The sequence below is a fragment of the Blennius ocellaris genome (assembly GCF_963422515.1).
Source record: "Blennius ocellaris genome assembly, chromosome: 22".
Classification (NCBI taxonomy): domain Eukaryota; kingdom Metazoa; phylum Chordata; class Actinopteri; order Blenniiformes; family Blenniidae; genus Blennius; species Blennius ocellaris.
Genome location: NC_137671.1, coordinates 5,001,565 through 5,020,789, shown reverse-complemented (window position 1 = coordinate 5,020,789; position 19,225 = coordinate 5,001,565). Strand labels below are relative to the sequence as shown.

Here is a 19,225-nt window from a genome sequence, read left to right as displayed (position 1 = left end):
TATATATATATATATATATATATATATATATATATATATATATATATACATATATGACACAATCCATACTGCAAATAAAAATAAAACACTTACAATAACATTGGAGCTTCATGGGATAATACTTTTTCTTTTTTACTAAAAGACCTGCAAAAATGTTTTGTGAGCTATTTTATTAATGGCTTAATAATTTCACATTATTTTGTGTTTATATTTGTTCTAATGCACTTTGAATAGAACAACAGAACATATTTCAATTCAAAACAATTAAAACAGTTGAAATAGTTGAGAGGATCGCTCCAATTGTTGTTATTGGGACACATACAGTATGTCACGTCTCGTTTTTCCAGGCTAAAAAGCCCACGTCACAGCCATATTTTCTTAAATTGTTTTCTATGACTGAGCTGGGAATATTTGGTCAGGGTGGGTTAGCTGTAATGCAGGACGTCCTATTAAAGCGTTGGACGTGTTAAATGGGTTCAAATGTAACTTTATTATACAAGAAACGCTTCTGAAAATGATCTCCCTTCTTCACTTTCGTTGACAAGCCGCACCACCATTATCAGGAAGTCGCATCCTGCCACAGTCACATGACTATAAAACGATATAAAGCAGTATAAAGAGGATTTTAGTGCATTTAAAGAGTCGGTGACGCCCGGAAACACTGCGTTTTTATTATGGCTTCACGTGTTCTTCAAATTCAATAGACGACAACATTTGGGTTCACATTTGCCATTTGTGAACGTGACATTTGCCAAATATAATTATTAAATTAACCACGGATTCTATTTCCTTATTTTTCGGAACGTTTGTTTGTGTGGATGACGTCGCTGCGTCATGTGGTTCCTCCTCCTCCTCCTCTTCCTCCCTGGCTTTTCTCCTCCTTCCCGGGCAGTCGGTGCGCGTGAAGCCGCGGAGCAGTCGCAATGTCCGGCCGTGGCAGCGAGGTCCAGTTCGCCCTGCGCGAGCTCTGCAGCCGCGGCGGCCTCGCGCCGCTCCCGGAGCTCTACGAGCGCTTCCAGCACGAACGCTGCTTCGTGTCGGAGGACGACTTCTGCTCCATGATCCTCCGGAATCCCTGCTTCCTGCTGGTCCGCGGCCCGCACGAGGACGGCCGCGGCGGCGCGCTGAGGGTGGAGAACTGCACGGTGGTGGGCCGGACGTCCCTGCGGCTGTGCGGGAGCCACATGAGCGGGGAGCCGTGCGCGAGCTGCGGGAAGCTGCACCTCTGCAAGCACTTTGTCTACGGGACGTGCAGGTTCGGGAAGGGCAGGTGAGCCGCGCGCGCAAGAACGTCCACGCGTCGTGCGTCATAAGCGTGCGCTGTGGCTCCCTTTAATCTCAGAAAGAGACTATTTAAAAAAAACAAAACAAAAAAAAAAAGCGACTGGCTCGGTGAAGCTGTTATTCGGGACTACTTTAACAGTCGGTTGCGGAGTGATACTGACAACAGCTGTGAAGAGGCAAAACGAAACTTATGGAAAATCGAAACCTTTGAACAGGAAGGAAGGAAATAAGAGCAGCGCGAGAGCAAGAAATACACGAAGTAATAAAAAAAAAAAAACTGAAGCAGATAAGTACCAATAGATGAAAAAAAAAAAAAAAAAAACAACAACAAATACAAGAAAGAAAACTGAAGCAGATGACTACCAGCAGATAAAAATGCCTATAATAAGAAATCAAGACAAGAAAAAAAACAAAAACAAGAGAAAACTGAAGCAGACCCGTGCCAGAGTAATAAAAAAAAAAAAAAAAATCGTAAATCAACAGAAAAAAACAAAAATTAAAACCGATTGGAAGATGGAGATGTTGTCAGTTTCTGTTGCAACACGTCACAGTGACGATGGACTTCCACAGAAACGTAAGTAAACAAACATTCATAAAGGAAGTGTTGGACCCTCTGTTGATTCCTGAAGGTCTTGAGCTCCTCCTGAGGACGCTGCGTTCCCCGGCCACTTTTTTTGTTTTGTTTTGTTTTTTTTCTTCAGAAAACTCTGCAAGTTCTCCCACGACCTGGGTTCCGAACACAACCTGCTGCTGCTGAGAGAGCACAACCTCCACCTGCTGCCGGAGCCACACCTGATGCTGCTGCTGCTGCAGAGCGACCCGCAGCTGCTGCCCAAGGTGAGCCCTCGCCGAACCCTCGCCCGACGCCGCCCCCCCCCCCCATGATGCTGACCGCCACTTCTCCGCCTCCAGCTGTGTCTCCACTACAACAAAGGCTCCTGCACCTTCAGCAGCAGCTGCACCAAAGTGCACCTGTGCATGCACTTCCTCCAGGGCCGCTGCATGTTCGGACGCAAGTGCAACAAGCTGCACGACATCGACGACTTCGCCCGCCGCCGCCTGCAGGAGGACAGGGGGCTGAGCGGGGACATCGTGCGCCAGCTGCCCGCCATCTACAGGAACATCCAGCACCTGAGGGCGGGCGCCGCCGACGCCAGCAGTGAGGGGGAGCGCCGCACGTTGGGCCGGCGTGGCACGCGCTTTTGATTGCCTGGCGTTCCCGGTTGTTTACCCACGTGACCCTTGCTGTGTTTCAGAGAACTTTCCGGAATCCCTGTGCGAGTCGCCTCAGACTGAGAGCGGCAGCACCATCTGTCTGCACTTCCTCAGAAACAGCTGCCGCTTCCACAGTCAGTTCTCACTTTTCACACACCAACGTGTTTTTATTTCCCCCCTAAATTGTTTTTAATCTACGTTAATCCATAAAGTTGTTTGTGTTTACGTTGTCAACAGTTTTGTTTTGAACTTTTTCTGCAGGCGATTGCCGACAGGTGCACTTCCTGCTGCCCTACAGGTGGCAGAGGTTTGATGGCGAGACCTGGACGGACCTGCCGGACATGGAGGACATCGAGCAAGACTTCTGCGACCCGTCTCAGAGCCAGAGGTCAGAGGTCACGGTCCTCCCGGGCTCATCCTGCCGTAGAACGGAGGGGTTTTTCTTAAGGTGTCCCTCTCTGTGATTTCAGCGGGGGCGACTGGCCCGTCGACTTCCAGACCATGACTCAGGACTCGTGGGACGTCCGCCGTCTCTCCACCGTGTCCTCGGTGTTGAAGCCGCCTCACTACACCCTGACCACCGAGTGGCGCTGGTTCTACAAGGGGGACCACGGAACCTGGGTGGAATATGGACAGATGGTGAGTCACACTGCTGTGGGGACTAATTATAGACATGTAGGGACCAGAAGAAGGCTGGATAGAGTCCCTGAGATCTCCACGTTACATCTACATGCAGACATGTTGGTTGGTACCCTTACAGGTCATAGAAGATGGTTAGTTAATCAAAGCTCTGGGGACTTGTTTAGAAATTATAGCTAGTAACTTAGACATCCTGAGACTCGGAAGGACTAGTTGGTTCCTCCATAGGTCTTGAGTCTGATTCAGGTTGTCTCGAATTTACCTCGGAAATCTGGGGACTCGTTCAAGAGAGCTGGTCGGCATCTCCACCGGTACTGGAAACTGGTTCCAGTAGGTTTAATAGTCCCCTTCAGAGTGGAGGACTGGTGGACTGATGACCTGTCCAGTCAGCCAAAGACTGCTGGGATCGGCTCCACCACCCTGCAATCCTGACAATAAACTGGTGAAGAAGATGGATGCGAGGACGGGTGGGACTGGTTGGTATTGTAGGTTTAGTTGGTACTCCAGTAATGTTTGGACTGTCTGGCTAGTAGCTCCTTAGATCTTCAGTCTCCGTTAGGTCTCTTTAGTACCTCAAACATGTGGGAACCTGTTTCACAAGATCTAGTCTTATCACCTTCGGAGGCATCCTACCTGTGTAAGATGTTTGGCGAGGCTGTCCATATCTGGAGTCGTTTAGACGGTCTAGTTAGGACTTCCATATGGGTAATCATTCAGACGGAGGTGAAGTGCCTATGGGAGTTCTTGGTACAATAATGAATCCCTCTACGTGTCCCAACAAACCTTCAGACAGGCTTGTGAGGAATTTCACAGATCTGGGTTCATGCAATCTGGTTAGAACCGGTGAAGTTCCTCCCACCCGTTGGGGAGGCCTGGTCAGAACTTCAGTGGACCTGCTCGGGAGGTCCAGTTTGCATCCCGACACGTCAGAATGTCAAGAAGGTCTTTAGAAATCCCAGAGACGACCGCAGAACCATGAACTTCTTGACCCTTGTGTCGCTCTCCTTTCAGGATGAGAAGCAGCGTTCAACCTCGGTGTCGTCGGAGTCTCTGGAGAAAGTCTTCCTGTCGGACAAAACGACCAGAGTGAGCGTGACGAAAGGAGAGAGGACGTACGTCATCAGCTTCGAAGGTAGAACCCGATCTCGTCTACTTGACTGGTGGACTCCGGTTTCTTCTCCTGACCGTCATTGTTTTTGGTTCCGGCGTCCGTCCACAGACATGTACCAGAGGAACCTGAAGCACAACACCAAGAGGAAGATCCGGCGGCGTCCGCGCTTCGTGTCCAGGGCCGAGGTGGAGCAGCGGCTGGCCCAGGAGAGAATCTACATATTCTGACCCGAAGCCGTGAGGGTTTGTCTCTCCCCACACCTGGAATCCACGGTTTATTAACGGCCTCTGAGCTCTTACTGCGGCGGGGCAGTTACCGAAGCTTCACAGTCCAGCAGGAACAACCTGTGAACTCTGAAAGGTCAAAATGTTAAAACACAATGCACGAAATACTCACAACATTAATATATGGTTTATTTTCTTGAAACATGAATGTATGGTATTAGTTGTTGCACCCCCCAAAAAAAAAAAAGAAATCACTTTGCCTGAGATTCAAGTCTTTTTTTTTTTTTTTTGCGGTTTTGTATGAAGTTTTCTGACATTTTCTGTGTGAGGCCAAATATTTCAGAATTTAGTCGCCGACCATTATTATGCCTTCGTTTGTAGCCAAACTATATTTTTGTATATTAATTGTGGAGCTATTTGGGTTTTGATGCATCAGCAGCCCCTGCTCATTACAACACAAATACTCACATTACTGGAAGTAACTAGTATTATTGGACACTTGTACTTTGGATCGTGTCATTTCACTTGAGTATGATTTACATCATAAAATCTACTTTTAGAATAATGAAGGGAGGAAGTAGCAAATGGCAAATACATGGCTGGCTTCTAGTAGTATTGCTTCGAACATGTACTTTAATTTCTTGTGGTATAAAATCAACTCTGTGGAAGTAAAATAAATTGCTGTATTTGAAATTTTCAACTGTGGTTTTACTCATACTTACTGTACTTTTATATCTAAAATCAAAAGGTTTTGTACAACCAATACTGTGCTTTACAATCTTTTTTTTTAATAATTGAAATGAGGCAATGTATGTAGAGGATAATGTATTTACATTGATGTATTGCATCCTTCACAATAAAAATACATGAAACCAAACTAAAATCAGTATTATCTGCACTAGTTGGTGATAATTTACATTGTTGGCATGAGAGTAACAAATATTGACATTACTATGTTTCGGAAAACTTTGTCCCGAAATGTCAATTAATATTACACTTGAAGCAGACAGTGCAAAAAAAAATAATGACGAATAACTTGTATAAAGTTTAAAATACATACATGTGGAAATTGGCAATGACGTAGATACATTTTTCACTTTATTCAGTTTACTGTAAAAAAAATAGCTATGAAGTTGGTGTACACTTGTATCTATGTAATTTACTGTCACAGTAAATGTTACTGTGAAAGTATAATACAATAATAAGCCAGTAATTAACAGTGAACATTCAATACAAGTACCACTTGGACTGCCATATATTTAAGGCAGAAAGTGTAAATATGGAAAAAAAAAAAACATGCAATGCAAAAAAAAAAGAATATCAGACAAAAACACGAAATTTGAAAAGAGTTACTTGAAACTAGTGAAATTATCTTTCCATGTAGCAAGTGAATTTTACTTGAAATGAGATTGGGAGTTTTTACAATCATATTTAAAAATGTGATTTTAATGGTTTAATGGATGTTATTTGGATGCTTTTTTTTTGTTTAAGATTGTAAATGTTTTTAATTTTATTAAAAAAAATTCAGCAATCAGTGCTGTATAGTATCAGTGTGTGTGGAGCATCTTCTCCTCCTCCTCCTCCTCCTCTTCCTCCTCCTCCTCCTCCTCCTCTTCCTCCTGTTCGGCGGCTTCATGCTGGATGATGTCCGGACCCACAGATCGGGTCTCTGGATGAAGATCTCTGGACCCTCCGCCGGTTCTGGTCCGGTTCCGAGGGGGTGGGGCGGGATCCGTTTCGGGTCTCAGGGCGGATGAGTTGAGCGGAGAGGGGGGAAAAAACCCCGACGCGTCGTTACAATCGTAGATTTGGACCCGATGAAGCGGAGCCGGGCTGGACCGGTACCGACCCTCTGAAACCGTGCCGATCCGGGCCTGGCACGGTTCTGCTGGTGGAGGAGAGGAAGACTGCGGACAGAGGGGAGGAGGAGGAGGAAGAAGAGGAGGAGGAGTAGGAGGAAGGTCTGATTCTGCAGGGGGAGGGAGGGGGGTGGGGGGGGGGGGGACTCTCCGCCTCCTCCAACACCGCGCAGGGAGCGCGCCGCGCGGCTGTGGAGGAGAGGCGTGACGCGCCGGAACCGCATCTCCAGGATGGCAGGTGGGTCTCTGACCGACTGGCTGCGGGCTTCACTGGCCGGGGACCGGGCACCGGGTACCGGAGGATGCGCAGCCCCGGGTGGCATCGGCGTCTTTTAAAGCGGCGTTGGGGGGCGGGGGGGGGGGGGGGGGCTCCAGCTGTCGGCTCTGTCCGCACCGCGCCACGGCTCTCGTGATGCGGGGGGGCACGATGCACCGGGCCGTGCCGGGTAATTAGAGGGCGTGGAGGTGGAGGTGGAGGTGGAGATGGGGGGTGATCAGAGGGGGTATCTAAGATAATGGGGTCAGCGTGAGAAGGGGGCCGGGCCGAGGAGTGCCGGGACTGGGCCGAGTCGAGCCGAGTAGTGCCGAGTCGAGCCGAACCCTTAAAGCTGTGAGCAGCCTGGACACGAAGCCGCAGCCCGAACCGAACCGAACCGAACCGGCCACAATAGAAGCGCATTGAAAAAATAAATAAATAAATGCAGTCACACCTGAGGCTGAGGAAGTCAGGTGAAGCGCGTGACTCACTCCTCTACAGTCAAGCCTCCATTAATCCTGTAAGTCTGGAGGGGAAAAAAAAAACCTCCAACAAGCCCACCTGCTGGCTCCGGGACCCTGTTGCAGGGCGGGGGCACCATCACAGGCTCCATCTGCCCCGAGGGGGTTGGAATCAGGCCCCGTCTGCACGAGGACGCCGACGCCGGTGCAGCGTTTTTTTAAAGAGCCGAAAAAACATTTATACAAAACAATTTGGATTTTAAAACGCTGCGAACGTTTGCTGAAAACTATGACGTCATCGCTTGACCTATGAACCCCCGCGACCCTCGACTTCAAACGCAACAAATGAGAGGATGAGCGGCAGTTGTCTTCTTCTCTATTTTTGGTGTTTTTCTGAGTGACAGCGCCACCCGGAGGCATCATTTTTAATTTTTAATTTTTAACAACGACAGGGAGAGAAAAAAAAAAGTTTTAGCGCGTGTAGACGGGGCCTCAGATTCCCACGGGTACTGCCAGCCACACAGTTCTTCAAAGTTCACCGCTCGCCGCGCGGTACCACACAATGAGCATTTTTCAAAAAGTTCCACCTTGGAAGCCGCTTTCGAGGAGCTACGTAAACAGGGTCTGAGTCTAAATTGTACGTGTGGGGTCCTGATTAAATCTGGGGGCCAGGAGGATTTACGGTAAAACACATTTTTAGAACTGAATGTAGATTGTAACCAAAATTTAAAAAATGTACCTTCGGAGTAAATAGGCCAGTGCAACAGGTGCAGACTTTATATGAAGAGTCAGCAAATATTTAAAACGTGTGTTGTTTGGGTGGGTTAGTAAAAGTAAAGGACCCATTTATCTGTGGCAGGACGCCTCTCCTCAGATGGATTTATCATGTGGGGGGTGTCAGAATGTGGTATTGACTCTTCTTCTGTGGTGTCCAGGTCCTCCTGAAGGTCCCCACTCTGGGACCGAAGCTGCGGCCCTTTGAGGACGATGGACCCCGTGATTGGGCCGGGCCCCGGCTCCGGGACCGGGACCAGGACTAGGATGTATCCCAGACACACGCCGCTCGCGCTGGTCCTGCTGGCGGCCGTCGCAGTGGTTTCCATGGCGACCTCAAGCCCACCTGCTGCGGGTGAGCATGTGGATCCCTGACGTCCTGTTGCGCGGGAGGGATTTCCTTGAAGGAGATGCAAAGACGGAACACCCACACACGCACACGCACACGCACACGCACACACACACACACACACACACACACACACACACAGACACACACACACACACACACACATCCTCAGATTCACATGACCTGCTGATGTCACTGCTGATGATGACAACTTCATCATCGACTCCATCCACCAATCAGTCAGACTGCTGAGATTTATTTTATTATTATATTTCTATATTGAGTCTTTGTTTTTCATCTATCTATCTCTATCTCTATCTCTCTATCTCTCTCTCTCTCTATCTCTCTATCTATCGATCTATCTATATATCTATCTATCTGAGTGTTGGAGGGCGTCGTCCTCTGAATACCAATGACACTCGTCTCCGTTCAGCACGTGATGCTGCCGCAAAGCACAGCGTCACCACGGCAACGAGGCTGAGACCAGATGAAAGAGACTCAGTCAAGGCTGTGTGCTGTGTGTGTGTGTGTGTAGTGTAGTGTAGTGTAGTGTGTGTGCGATACAAAGACAAACAGGTTTAAACAGACTGCAGAGGAGGAAAAAGCAAACGACGAGCGAGTGGCTGCAGCTGAAATAAACACGTCTTCACAGAAAACGTTCCCAGCTGACAGTAAGCGTGTCCTTCAGCCAGAAGAGGTTTAGCGCAGGTTAACATAAAGACTGGAAACAAACGGGGAAAAAAACGATTCGCATGTCATGAGGGCGAACTGATTATTTGTGCTTATTTCATTTGAAGCATTGTTGAGAACAGCCTGAACGTTGAGTCATATCCTGGAGCTATTCATTCACTGGCACATGAAACTTCACCATTAAGGACTTTTCAAGAGACAAAGTCACGATTTTTCAAGGGTCCTCCGGTTGGATCAGGGACTTTCAGGTTCAGTAATGGAACCTTGTTTCATCAGGACCCAGTTTAATCAATAAGCCATTAAGATTAAAGGCACTTTCGGCGCCTTTAAGTTTTATTGGGACCCTCAGGATTGATGGAGAATTCTTTAGACTTGGGTTTTTGTCAGGGACCCCAGGATTTCCCGAGGATTTATGAAGACTCACTGCCACCGATCGGGATCCTCAGGATAAATGAGGGGTATTGGGGTTTGATCGGAGACCTTTGTTCACGGTTTTTAAAATATGGCGGTGTGTCGTGTCCCCCCCCTCCAGGTGTGCTCGATGTCAACAGGACAACTGAGCCTTCTTCACATTCTCCATCCCCCCTCTCTGCCCCCTCCCTTCCCAGACTCGTGGCCCCCAGCTGGCCCTTAGACTCTGGTTACCATAGTAACAGTGGTGGGGGCGGTGCCGTCTCAGCAGAGGACTCGGACTCTGGCGCTCAGGGGATCCACCTATTGCTGAGGCCACCCGACCTCCTGTCCCCCAGCCTTCCACCACCGCTCCCCCCTCACAGCCAGTCCACGCTCACCCCTCCTCCCCCCTGGGATCAGGGCCCCTCCTTGGAAGAGGCTTGGGGGTCCGGGGACTACCTGGAGACCCTGTCGTTCATGGTTCCTGATGGAGAAGAGTTGGGCCTGGCCACGCCACTGCCCAATCAACCCTACGATGACCAGGATCCCGCTGGGGACTGGGTCTCCTACGACACTGCCTTTCCCACCCGTCCCACCCTGCCCCTCTCCTCGCGCCTCACCCTCTCACCCTCCTCCTCCACTCCCAGCTTCCACCTGCACACTCGCCCGACCCACCCAGACGTCTTCCCCACCTGGGACGAGGACTACGACCTGGAGGAGATGATGCCCCTGGAGCCAACGGAGCTGTTGCTGCCGGACATGAACAGCCTGGAGTACTACACCAACCTGCTGGCCCGAGAGCGAGAGAGGGAGCAGGAGAGAGAGAGGGGGAAGGAGAGAGAAAGGGGGCAGGAGAGAGAGAGGGGGCGAGGGCGGGAAAAACAGGACCAGGAGCAAGTCACCCAGACCAAGCCCTCCATTACTCCTACCACAACACAAACGCACCATGCTCCTCTGTCCCCCACCCTGACCATTGGTCCTCCCCCAGTATTGGAGCCCAAGGCTCCGACGCCCGGACCCACCCCGCCCCTCACTCTCTCTCCCACTCTCACAGAAGAGACAAGGACAGCTGCTCCCCCCACCACCCCCAAAACCCATTACACCCCTTCTCCTCCTGCTCCCAAGCCAAAGGACCTTGCTCCAGTACCAGGAAGATACTATCCTCGCCCTCCGTCGAACACCACCGGACGGGTCCCTCCCCCTCCCCCGCTAGGGCCACCAACCCGTCCCGAGAGACCCGAGAGACCTTCAGGGGCCACAGACAAACCAGGGAAAGCTCTGCCCACCAGATCCACCACCACCACCACCACCAGGGCTACTACGACCACCACTGCCATCACAACCACCACCCAGAGCACAGCCATCAGTCTGACCAGAGCACCACCCGTCACGACGCCCAGAGTGGCCCAAACCCCGCCCGCCAGACAGTACCTGTGCAACGTCACCAAACCGGAGATGTACCTGGTCCGAGTCGGTAAGGAGGCTCCGTGACGGCCGGTCAGGTGTAATGATAGGTTTTGTCGCCGAGCTGATGTTTTGCGTTTCTGCGTCCTCAGTCAGCTCCAAAGGCTCGTCGGCGGGTTTCAGTCAAGTCCGAGAGCTTCTGAAGAAGGAGTTCAACCGCTCGGTGGAGCTGCAGGTCAGAGTCGAGTCCACAGCCTTTCTGCTTATATCAGCAAATTTTAGGAGCTATTTAGATTTTATTCACCAGACTAGAAACTGAAGTGGTACTAAAGGAATCCACGACATCTGTTTTAATAGTAGGATTGGCAGAAGTAATAACACTCGTGATCGTAGAAGTAGCAGTAGTAGCTTCACTAATCTTACTGGTTTATGAGTTAAAAGTATTAGATGTTATATGAGTGATGGTAGTGGTACTAGTAGTACTTGTAGTGATGGAGTAATATTAGTGACATTAGCAGTAGTATTAAAAGAGATACACAGTCAACGCAGACAGTCGTACTCGCAGCACCGTGTGATCAGCAGCTGTCTGTCTCTTCTTCAGTTCCTCAGGACTCCGTCGAGTTTTGCGTTCCGCGTGGTTTCGGGCCCGCTGATTTTCACCGCCGTGTCCGTGGTCAACGTCTTGCGGCAGGCGCCGCGCGGCTCCGGTCCCATCCCCGGCGTGTCGCCGCTCTACACCGTGCCCGACCTCAGGTACCAGATCCACTCCGTGCTGCAGTTTGTCCCCGCCGACACCGACATCAGAGTCTGTAACTTCACCGAGCGGGTGGAGAGGGGACTGACGATGGCGTACGCCGAGACGCGGCGGCGGTCACAGGAGACGGGGAACGTCACGGTGCAGGTGAGCGTCGCCCGAAAGGCCACGTGTCGACTTTCAGTCCAGTCGCGAGCTCTCGGCTATGCCGTCCTCTGTCCCCCCCCAGCTGCTGAACATCACCACGAGCGTGACCCGGGCAATAGTGGGGCAAAAAGTCCCCGTCGACATCATCTTTGCAGTGCGCGATGGGCGGGGCTACCTGACCGGGTCAGAGGTCAGCAAGCACCTGAGGAGGCTCACCCTGGTGGAGTTCAGCTTCTACGTTGGATTCCCTGCCCTGCAGGTCGCAGAACGTACGTCGCGTTTTTTTTTTCCCAAACATGTCGCACTGTTCTTCAAAAGGTCGTGGAGTTGATGGAGTCAGTCGGATAGACGCGAAGTAGCAGGTAGCATGAGTTGCATGAACTGCGTAATAAAGGCGTTTTATTGGTGTGCTTGTGTTCCTAGCCTTCCACTACCCGGAGCTCAACACATCCCACCACCTGCGTTCCACCTGGGTTCGAACAGGTACACACACACACACACACACACACACACACACGCACACACACACACACAGAGGGCCTGAGCCGACGTCGCTCCCTGTGTTTCAGTGCTGCTCGGAGTTCAGGAGCAGCAGGTGGCCGAGAGGAGCTTCAAGGCTCGACTGGAGAGGCGCCTGGCCCTGCTGCTGGAGGAGGGACTGCAGGAGACCAGCAGGAGGCGCTGGAGGAGAGCCACCTCTGTGGGCAACAACAGTCTGCAGGTATACACACATCAAAAAGGCTTCTGTATGCAACATGGTATGCAAAAAAAAACAAAAAACGAGTATCCGCACAACACTGCAATAACACACAATACTCAGGTACTTGCCTATGGCACAGCTTACAGGTATACACACAAAATAAAAAAGGTATATTCACATTACAAGTGTCAATCCAATACAAATATATACCCCTGAAAAGATACACATAATAAAACACGTAGATGCACAAAAAGTATACACACGATCACCTTAGGTATACACACAATACATGTATAGGAGTAGTTAGAAACACCATACAGACGTACCAGCAAGACAAATACAGTAGAAGAACTAGAAGTCCCTGGTCTACACGCAGTAAAGACACAGGAGGACCTCCTCACGAAGTCCACCTGGTGTGTCTCAGGTGGTCCGGGTGTCCAGGCTGTCTGGGCCGCAGCGCCCCCTAGAGGTCTTCTACTTTGTGGAAGGCTCGGGGGGCGAGAGGATCCCCGCAGAGGTGACCGCCGCCACGCTGAACCGCCTGGACCTCCAGAGGGCCGCCATCGTCCTGGGCCACCGGGTCCAGAGGCCGCTGGCGCAACGTGAGTCGGCTCGCCTCCCCGTCGCGTCCGTCTTTACGTCGGAGCAATGACCGTGTCCCGTCTCGCGCTTGTCCTCCACCTGCCTCTCCTCGCCTTCCCGCCATCAAATTTCAACAAATTACTAAACACAACAACAAATTGAAAAACACAACAGCAAATTCAAAAACACAACAGCAAATCATTAAACACAACAACAAATTCAAAAACAGAACTGCAAATTCAAAAACACAACACAAATGAAAAAACACAACAAATTCAAAAACACAACACAAATGAAAAAGCACAACAACAAATTCAAAAACACAACAGCAAATCATTAATCATAAATCATTCAATTTGTTGTTGTGTTTTTTCATTTGTGTTGTGTTTTTGAATTTGCAGTTGTGTTTTTGAATTTATTGTTGTGTTTTTCAATTTGTTGTTGTGTTTTTCAATTTGCAGTTGTGTTTTTCCATTTGTTGTTGTGTTTCGTGATTTGTTGTTGTGGTTTGCACTTCAGAGCCACCGTAGTTTCTTAGCAGTGTCTCAAGTTTCCGACCGTCTCCGTCCTGCCTCTTATGTCTCCTCTCCGCTTCCCACCGTCTCGCTCCCCGTCTGCCTCTCGGCCCTCGTCTGTCTCCAGCCGTGGAGACTCTGTCCATCCCCCCGGCGGAGACCCAGAGCAGCAGCATCTGGCTGATCGTGGGCGTGGTCGTGCCCGTCCTGCTGGCCGTCTTCATCATCATCATCCTCTACTGGAAGCTGTGCGGCTCGGAGAAGCTGGAGTTCCAGCCGGACGCCATCAACACCATCCAGCAGAGGCAGAAGGTGGGAGTCGGACAAGGGAAGCGTTGTTTGTTTTCGATCGCCCGGGTTCCATGATGGCTCACCGCTGTTGTCCACCTTGTCTTCAGCTTCAAGCTCCCAGCGTCAAAGGCTTCGACTTCGCCAAGCTGCACCTCGGCCAGCACAGCAAAGACGACATCATGGTGATCCAGGAGCCCGGCCCGCTGCCCCCGCCGGTCAAAGAGGCCACGCCCTCTGATGGCGGAGACCTCAACACCCCCAAATCCAAAGGGTCGTCCACCAAGGTCGCGCGATCCAGCCGCCGCCGAGGAAGGTCAGGCATCTTCCTACAACATGTGTTCTTCTCTTCACAAACATTTTTTTTTTTTTTAATCTTATATTGCATTTATGGACTTTCAATTACAAGAATGATAAACATTTCCAATTTTATTTGATTTTTTTTCAGCATTTCTGAGATAATTTTTTTTTACATTTTGCTTATTATTTTTTGGCTACATTCATCAATTGTTCATGTTTTGTTTTTGATTTCCACACTTTTTTTTTTTTAATCTTAGAAATTCTGGTAATATTAGAAGGTTTTTATTTTTAAGCTGCTTCAGCAGTTTTTGCACATTTTTGGTGGCTTTAGAATTCTTTTTCACCTTATTGCACTTATTTTTTTTAAGGCCCTGAAAAGGATCCAGTTTGTGTAGATAAAATATGTTTTCTCAAAGCGTCATGGAGCTTACTTTGTTCTGAGATTATTTTTTTTTATTCTAGAGGAAACCACTAACTGAATTGTAGAAAAAAAAAACTTTTTTTCTGCCTCACATATCTTTTGAAAAGCTGTAAACGCTCTCCTGCCACTCACTATGTGATGTAATGGCGCCACCTGGAGATCAGAATTGACTAAATACAGTAGCTACTATAAAAACAAAGATCGTCGTCTCTCCTCAGACTCAGCCCGTCAGACGGAGACTCATTAGGAAGCGACCAATCGAGCGGCAGGGAGTCGGCGGAGGAAAGCACCCGCCCCGTGGCCACGCCCAACGAAGGCAAGCAGCACAGGAAGACGCCCAAAAACGGTGAGAGTCCTGATTTGTCTCAAAGTGTGAAGAGATGGTGGGGGGGGGGGGTAAAAAAGAGCTGACTCGACACGTTTCGTTCACTGTGTTTCACGCTGTCCGACTGCAGGGAGGAACAAGATGGGTACGTTCGCCGCACGCCTCAGCCCGCATGCGCCACACACCCGACGCCTCCCATTGGCTCACAAGTCACATGATTACATGTTTGATTACCTTCGTGTTTACCCAAACGATAATAACGACATACACGCTGATAGTGCGTAATAACGCCTTGTCTGGATGCGACGCAATTGAAATTAACTGTAAATATATACTGATAAATGAAGTTGGGGAAGGAAGTATATGACAAGAAATGATGTAGAAACTTAAGCCACAAGAGGAATTTTATAGACTTTGCGCACATATTTGGAGTTCATAGAAACAGGTCATAAAAGCATGTATGTTATATGCAAATATTTTAAATTAACAATGGTGATATATCTATATCTATATCTATATCTATATCTATATCTATATCTATATCTATATCTATATCTATATCTATATCTATATCAGCTCAGTAACATGTCGGAATGCAGGCTTCCCCAATGCACCTGAACGCATCACTCAAAGCTGTTAGCTGGGAAGTGGCGTTTTAACTTTTCAACTGCGCAGCTTAATTGTTTTCAGAAATCTATTTCTCTGAACCGTTTCAGCAGCAAAAGAGACAGTTTGTGTCCGAGCCGCGATGTTGCTCTGGTTTTAACTGCATCCTTAAAATGTCATATATTTCTCAGTTTCTGTACTCGGAGTGTGAAGGGTTAAAACCCGTTGCCATGGTTACCAAGACCCCCAGACTCTGAACATGAGCTGCAGGTTGTTCTGATGCGACTGGTGAAACGCACCATTTGTAGTTGATGACCATGTGTTCCCCCCCCCGTGACCCGTGCAGGGGCGCCAGCGGGCAGCGGTCCGGACGAGCTCCTGTCCTCGTCCTCCATCTTCGACCACGTGGACCGTCTGTCCCGCGGCTCGTCTGACGGCACCCGCCGCCAGGCCAACAAAGTGCAGCTCATCGCCATGCAGCCGCGGCCCAGCCCGCCGCACGCCGGCCCGGAGGCCGGCCTGTCGCTCACCGAGAAGGTCAACACGGAGGTGAGGCCGCGGGGAGCGTGCTCCCGCGCTCTCAACAGCCGCCCGCCGTCGTCTCCAACGGTGTGACTGCTCGCCCCCGCAGGTGGCGCTGAGGCACAAGTCCGAGATTGAGCATCACCGGAACAAGCTGCGGCAGCGTGCGAAGAGGCGGGGCCAGTGCGAGTTCCCCTCCATGGACGACATCATGGACGCCTTCGGCGACGGGCCGGTGCAGAGCGAGGTGGCGCAGAGGCTCTACAGCTCCGCCCACGACCACATGGACTGCATCCTGCAGGCCGACGCCGCCTCGCCGCCCACGCCCACCGACTCCAGGAAAAGGTGAACGCGCCCGAGCGGAAACTTTTCGAGTGAAAACGACATGAAAATGCAACTTTTTGAAAACGACTCCCGAGGTCGAGCCTTTCGGTAATGGAAACGGGGAGGAAATAAATGATCGTATTTAGTGTCACAGTAAGAGTTGCGTTTGATCACGACACATATCAGACGTCAGAGATGTTCGAAAAACTTTCCATCTTCATTTATCCGGATTGCTCCTCGCCGACTTTGACCTCCCGTTTCACTTTGTTTGTTCCACCAGAGGGAGGCGCTCTCCTCGGGGTCGGCGGACTCAGCCCGGACCGGGAAGTCTTCCTGATACCGATCGAGATCGGCTGCTAATTGACCAGAACGCCACCTACAGGAAATACCCAGGACTCAACAACGTGGCCTACATGGTGAGGGAGCTGAGCTGCCTGAGGGGGGCGCCAGTGAGACTGTACAATTTGAAGAGACGTTTCTGAAGTTGACGATGCATATTTTAGCTGGAGGTTACTAACCACTGCAGTACAGGACCCATTCGCAGTGGCACTGATGGTGAATCTGGTTTAAATGTCAACATGAATTGAATCTCCTTCTTTGCAGTCGGACCCAGACCTCCCCCCTGATCACGGCAGCCCCTCCCCCACAGACGAGGTGTTTGACCCGGCACCGCCCCCGCCCCCGTACATGCCCCCCCAGCCCTCCATCGAGGAGGCCCGGCAGCAGATGCACTCGCTCCTGGATGACGCCTTCGCCCTGGTGTCGCCGTCCTCACAGGGCAGCGCCGGGGTCAGCGGGGTAAGCCCTGCCCTGCCAAGCCCCCCCCCTCAGGGCCGGCCCCCGGGCCGGCAGTGGGGCTCTTACCCAGCAGCCCCCTCTCACAGCCCTTTCTCTGCAGTGAGTGTGTTGTCCTGCAGATGAGGAGTGAAATGAGGCAGGAGTCCGCGTGCAGATCTCACCCCTCTTCTCTTTGTCTCCCGGCAGAGGTACGCGGAGCTGGGCATGTCCCCCACCTCGGTGCAGGGTCTTCTTCAGAGGTCAGAACCAGCAGGCCACTTCCTGGTGCACCTGAAGCCCACCTCAACCAGCCCTGACCCCCCCCCTCTCTCTCTGTGTCCCCCAGGCAGGGTCTGAACTCCGGGGGGTACATTTCTACTGGAGACCAGCTGCAGGAGTCTGTTTACCCCAACAGGGGACCGTATGAGGACCCACCATCCTCCTCCAGACCTCGACCTGTAGGGGGCAGCACAGGTATCCCCATCAGATCCTGTACTGACTGAAATGACTGACATTTCTCCATGTGAACCACTTGAGTCGTCTCGGTCCCATGGTTAATTGAAGGTCTGGTTCACGTTGAATGTTGGCATGTTGACCGTGTTTAAAGATGGACGTGTTCGTCTCTCCTACAGGTGCACAGCTGCATCACCTTACCCAGGTGGGTCTGTCCAGTCAGATCGGGGTCTACCCCGGGGTGGGACGCAGCATGTCTGGGCCCACTGGCTCCAGCTGGAACCAGCAGCACTCGGACCAGGACCTGTCCAGACCGGGAGCCAGCAGAGAGAGCGTGAGTTCAGATGGATGGATGGATGGCTGAATTGAATGGCATGTAAAACCTCTCTCTCCTCTCCCCTCCCCTCAGGTACTGTCCTTTCCAGAGTTCTCCTCCTCCTCAGTTTTCCAGATGCCCAGCTCCTCTTTGCGGGACCCGTCAGCTCCGCCCCTCCTGCTGACCTCGCCCACCCCGGAATACCCCCCAGAGGACGCCTCCCCCTCCGCTCACACCTCTGCCTCGCTCATAAAGGCCATCAGGGAGGAGCTACGGCGTCTGGCCCAGAAACAAGCTGCGGTGACCAGCTACCAGTAGACTGGTCTGGACCTGTTTGGAACCGGGACCTTTGAAGCTCTCTGAGCCTTTGAGGATAAACTAACTATTCCAACACTCTGGACTCTCTCTCGAGCTAACGTACGTCTAAACCCAAAATAACCCTGGACCACGATCCGTATCTGAAAACAAGGACAATGTCTCCTGAAGACCTCCGGTACTTTACAGGGTCCCGTCTTTTTGTCCGTCCGTCACCTGTCGGTTTGGTTCTTCATCAAACATGAGTTTCACTCACTTTTCCACTGAAGTGCTTCCTGGAGTGGATCATTTGATGATCATCCTTCCTGAACGTCTCTGCAGGGTTGTTCCTTTTGAACTTTCGGAGAAGCATTTGGTTCCTGGTCGGCTCCTGACAGTCTGCGGTGGATTTTTTTTTTCATCCCTTTTCTGCTGCTTGATTTTGAAAGCTCCTAGAGAAAGTTCAACCATCTTGTCTTTCTGGAGTGGATGGACCCAAACCAGCTTTGGACAGAAGACAGTATCTCCAGCTCGTCTGAATCTGACTGTCTCCTCTGTCCTCCTGATGAGCTGTCCCCACAAACCTTCTGGATCTCCTGAAATGGACTGTCCATCAAGATTAAGAGAGAATCCACCTTTAACGGCTTCCTGGAGGGGATTTATCTGGAATGGATTTCTAGATTGAATGGAACTTTTTTTTTTTTCTGGAGACAATCGTCGTTCTTGGCCTTTGTGCAATTCATTCTTTCAGGGCTTAGCAGATGTTTGTTCTGAATTTTCAATTTCTTTTGATTCTCCTTCCTGGCCTGGAGTTGATTGTCCCGCCTGTCGGATCCCGCCAAAACAGGCTGCTGATCTCAGAAAGTGGATGTTTGCTCCAGATTCCCCTGGGTCGGGGTTGTCCCTCCCTGTGGGCAGATCGTTCGCCGGGACGCCGTGGAGCTAATTGTCCCTCCTAAAGTTCAGAAGTGGATCGTCCCACTGGACCTTCCGTGGTGCTAAACGTCAGCCTCATGCCATCGAATCATCGACCACTTATTGCCTTCCACACTCCCATCAGCCACGACGATCAGGTGTCCCCTCATAAATCATTTCAATGAGGTCTTTGCACTGTCGACACCTGGTGGTGCCGCACAGTTCCTACAGCACGGGGGACGCAAAACAGGAAATAATATATATATAAATAACTATAAGAATGATAAAAACAAAATATATGTAAAGAGATAGAATCCCAATGAGCAC

At 50.5% G+C, this 19,225-nt stretch overlaps 2 protein-coding genes across 2 annotated transcripts; both read left to right on the top strand.

The window, feature by feature from the left end:
- The first annotated feature begins 431 nt into the window (after nt 1-431).
- parp12b (poly (ADP-ribose) polymerase family, member 12b) lies at nt 432-5,429 on the top strand. Its single transcript, XM_080518016.1, has 8 exons — nt 432-1,270; nt 1,986-2,121; nt 2,197-2,443; nt 2,541-2,633; nt 2,761-2,887; nt 2,970-3,138; nt 4,150-4,270; nt 4,358-5,429. The coding sequence occupies exons 1-8, from the start codon at nt 924-926 to the stop codon at nt 4,474-4,476; spliced, it is 1,359 nt and encodes a 452-aa protein (XP_080374142.1). The 5' UTR covers nt 432-923; the 3' UTR covers nt 4,477-5,429.
- A 2,661-nt stretch (nt 5,430-8,090) lies between these two features.
- LOC308146658 (UPF0606 protein KIAA1549) lies at nt 8,091-18,007 on the top strand (the record flags this gene model as incomplete). The annotated part of the gene is made up of 19 exons (XM_080518561.1): nt 8,091-8,178; nt 9,395-10,729; nt 10,812-10,894; nt 11,261-11,560; nt 11,643-11,829; nt 11,984-12,043; nt 12,130-12,281; nt 12,685-12,862; nt 13,485-13,669; nt 13,756-13,961; nt 14,585-14,736; nt 15,653-15,846; nt 15,929-16,164; nt 16,424-16,559; nt 16,747-17,040; nt 17,128-17,180; nt 17,267-17,394; nt 17,553-17,707; nt 17,783-18,007. The coding sequence occupies 19 exons, from the start codon at nt 8,091-8,093 to the stop codon at nt 18,005-18,007; spliced, it is 4,347 nt and encodes a 1,448-aa protein (XP_080374687.1).
- Nucleotides 18,008-19,225: the final 1,218 nt, after the last annotated feature.

Excerpts from the sequence above, each read along its gene's own strand:
- parp12b (XM_080518016.1), top strand. The coding sequence starts at position 924 with ATGTCCGGCCGTGGCAGCGAGGTCCAGTTCGCCCTGCGCGAGCTCTGC. Across the intron at positions 2,444-2,540 it reads GGGCGCCGCCGACGCCAGCA|AGAACTTTCCGGAATCCCTG; the intron begins GTGAGGGGGAGC and ends GCTGTGTTTCAG. Across the intron at positions 3,139-4,149 it reads GGGTGGAATATGGACAGATG|GATGAGAAGCAGCGTTCAAC; the intron begins GTGAGTCACACT and ends CTCTCCTTTCAG.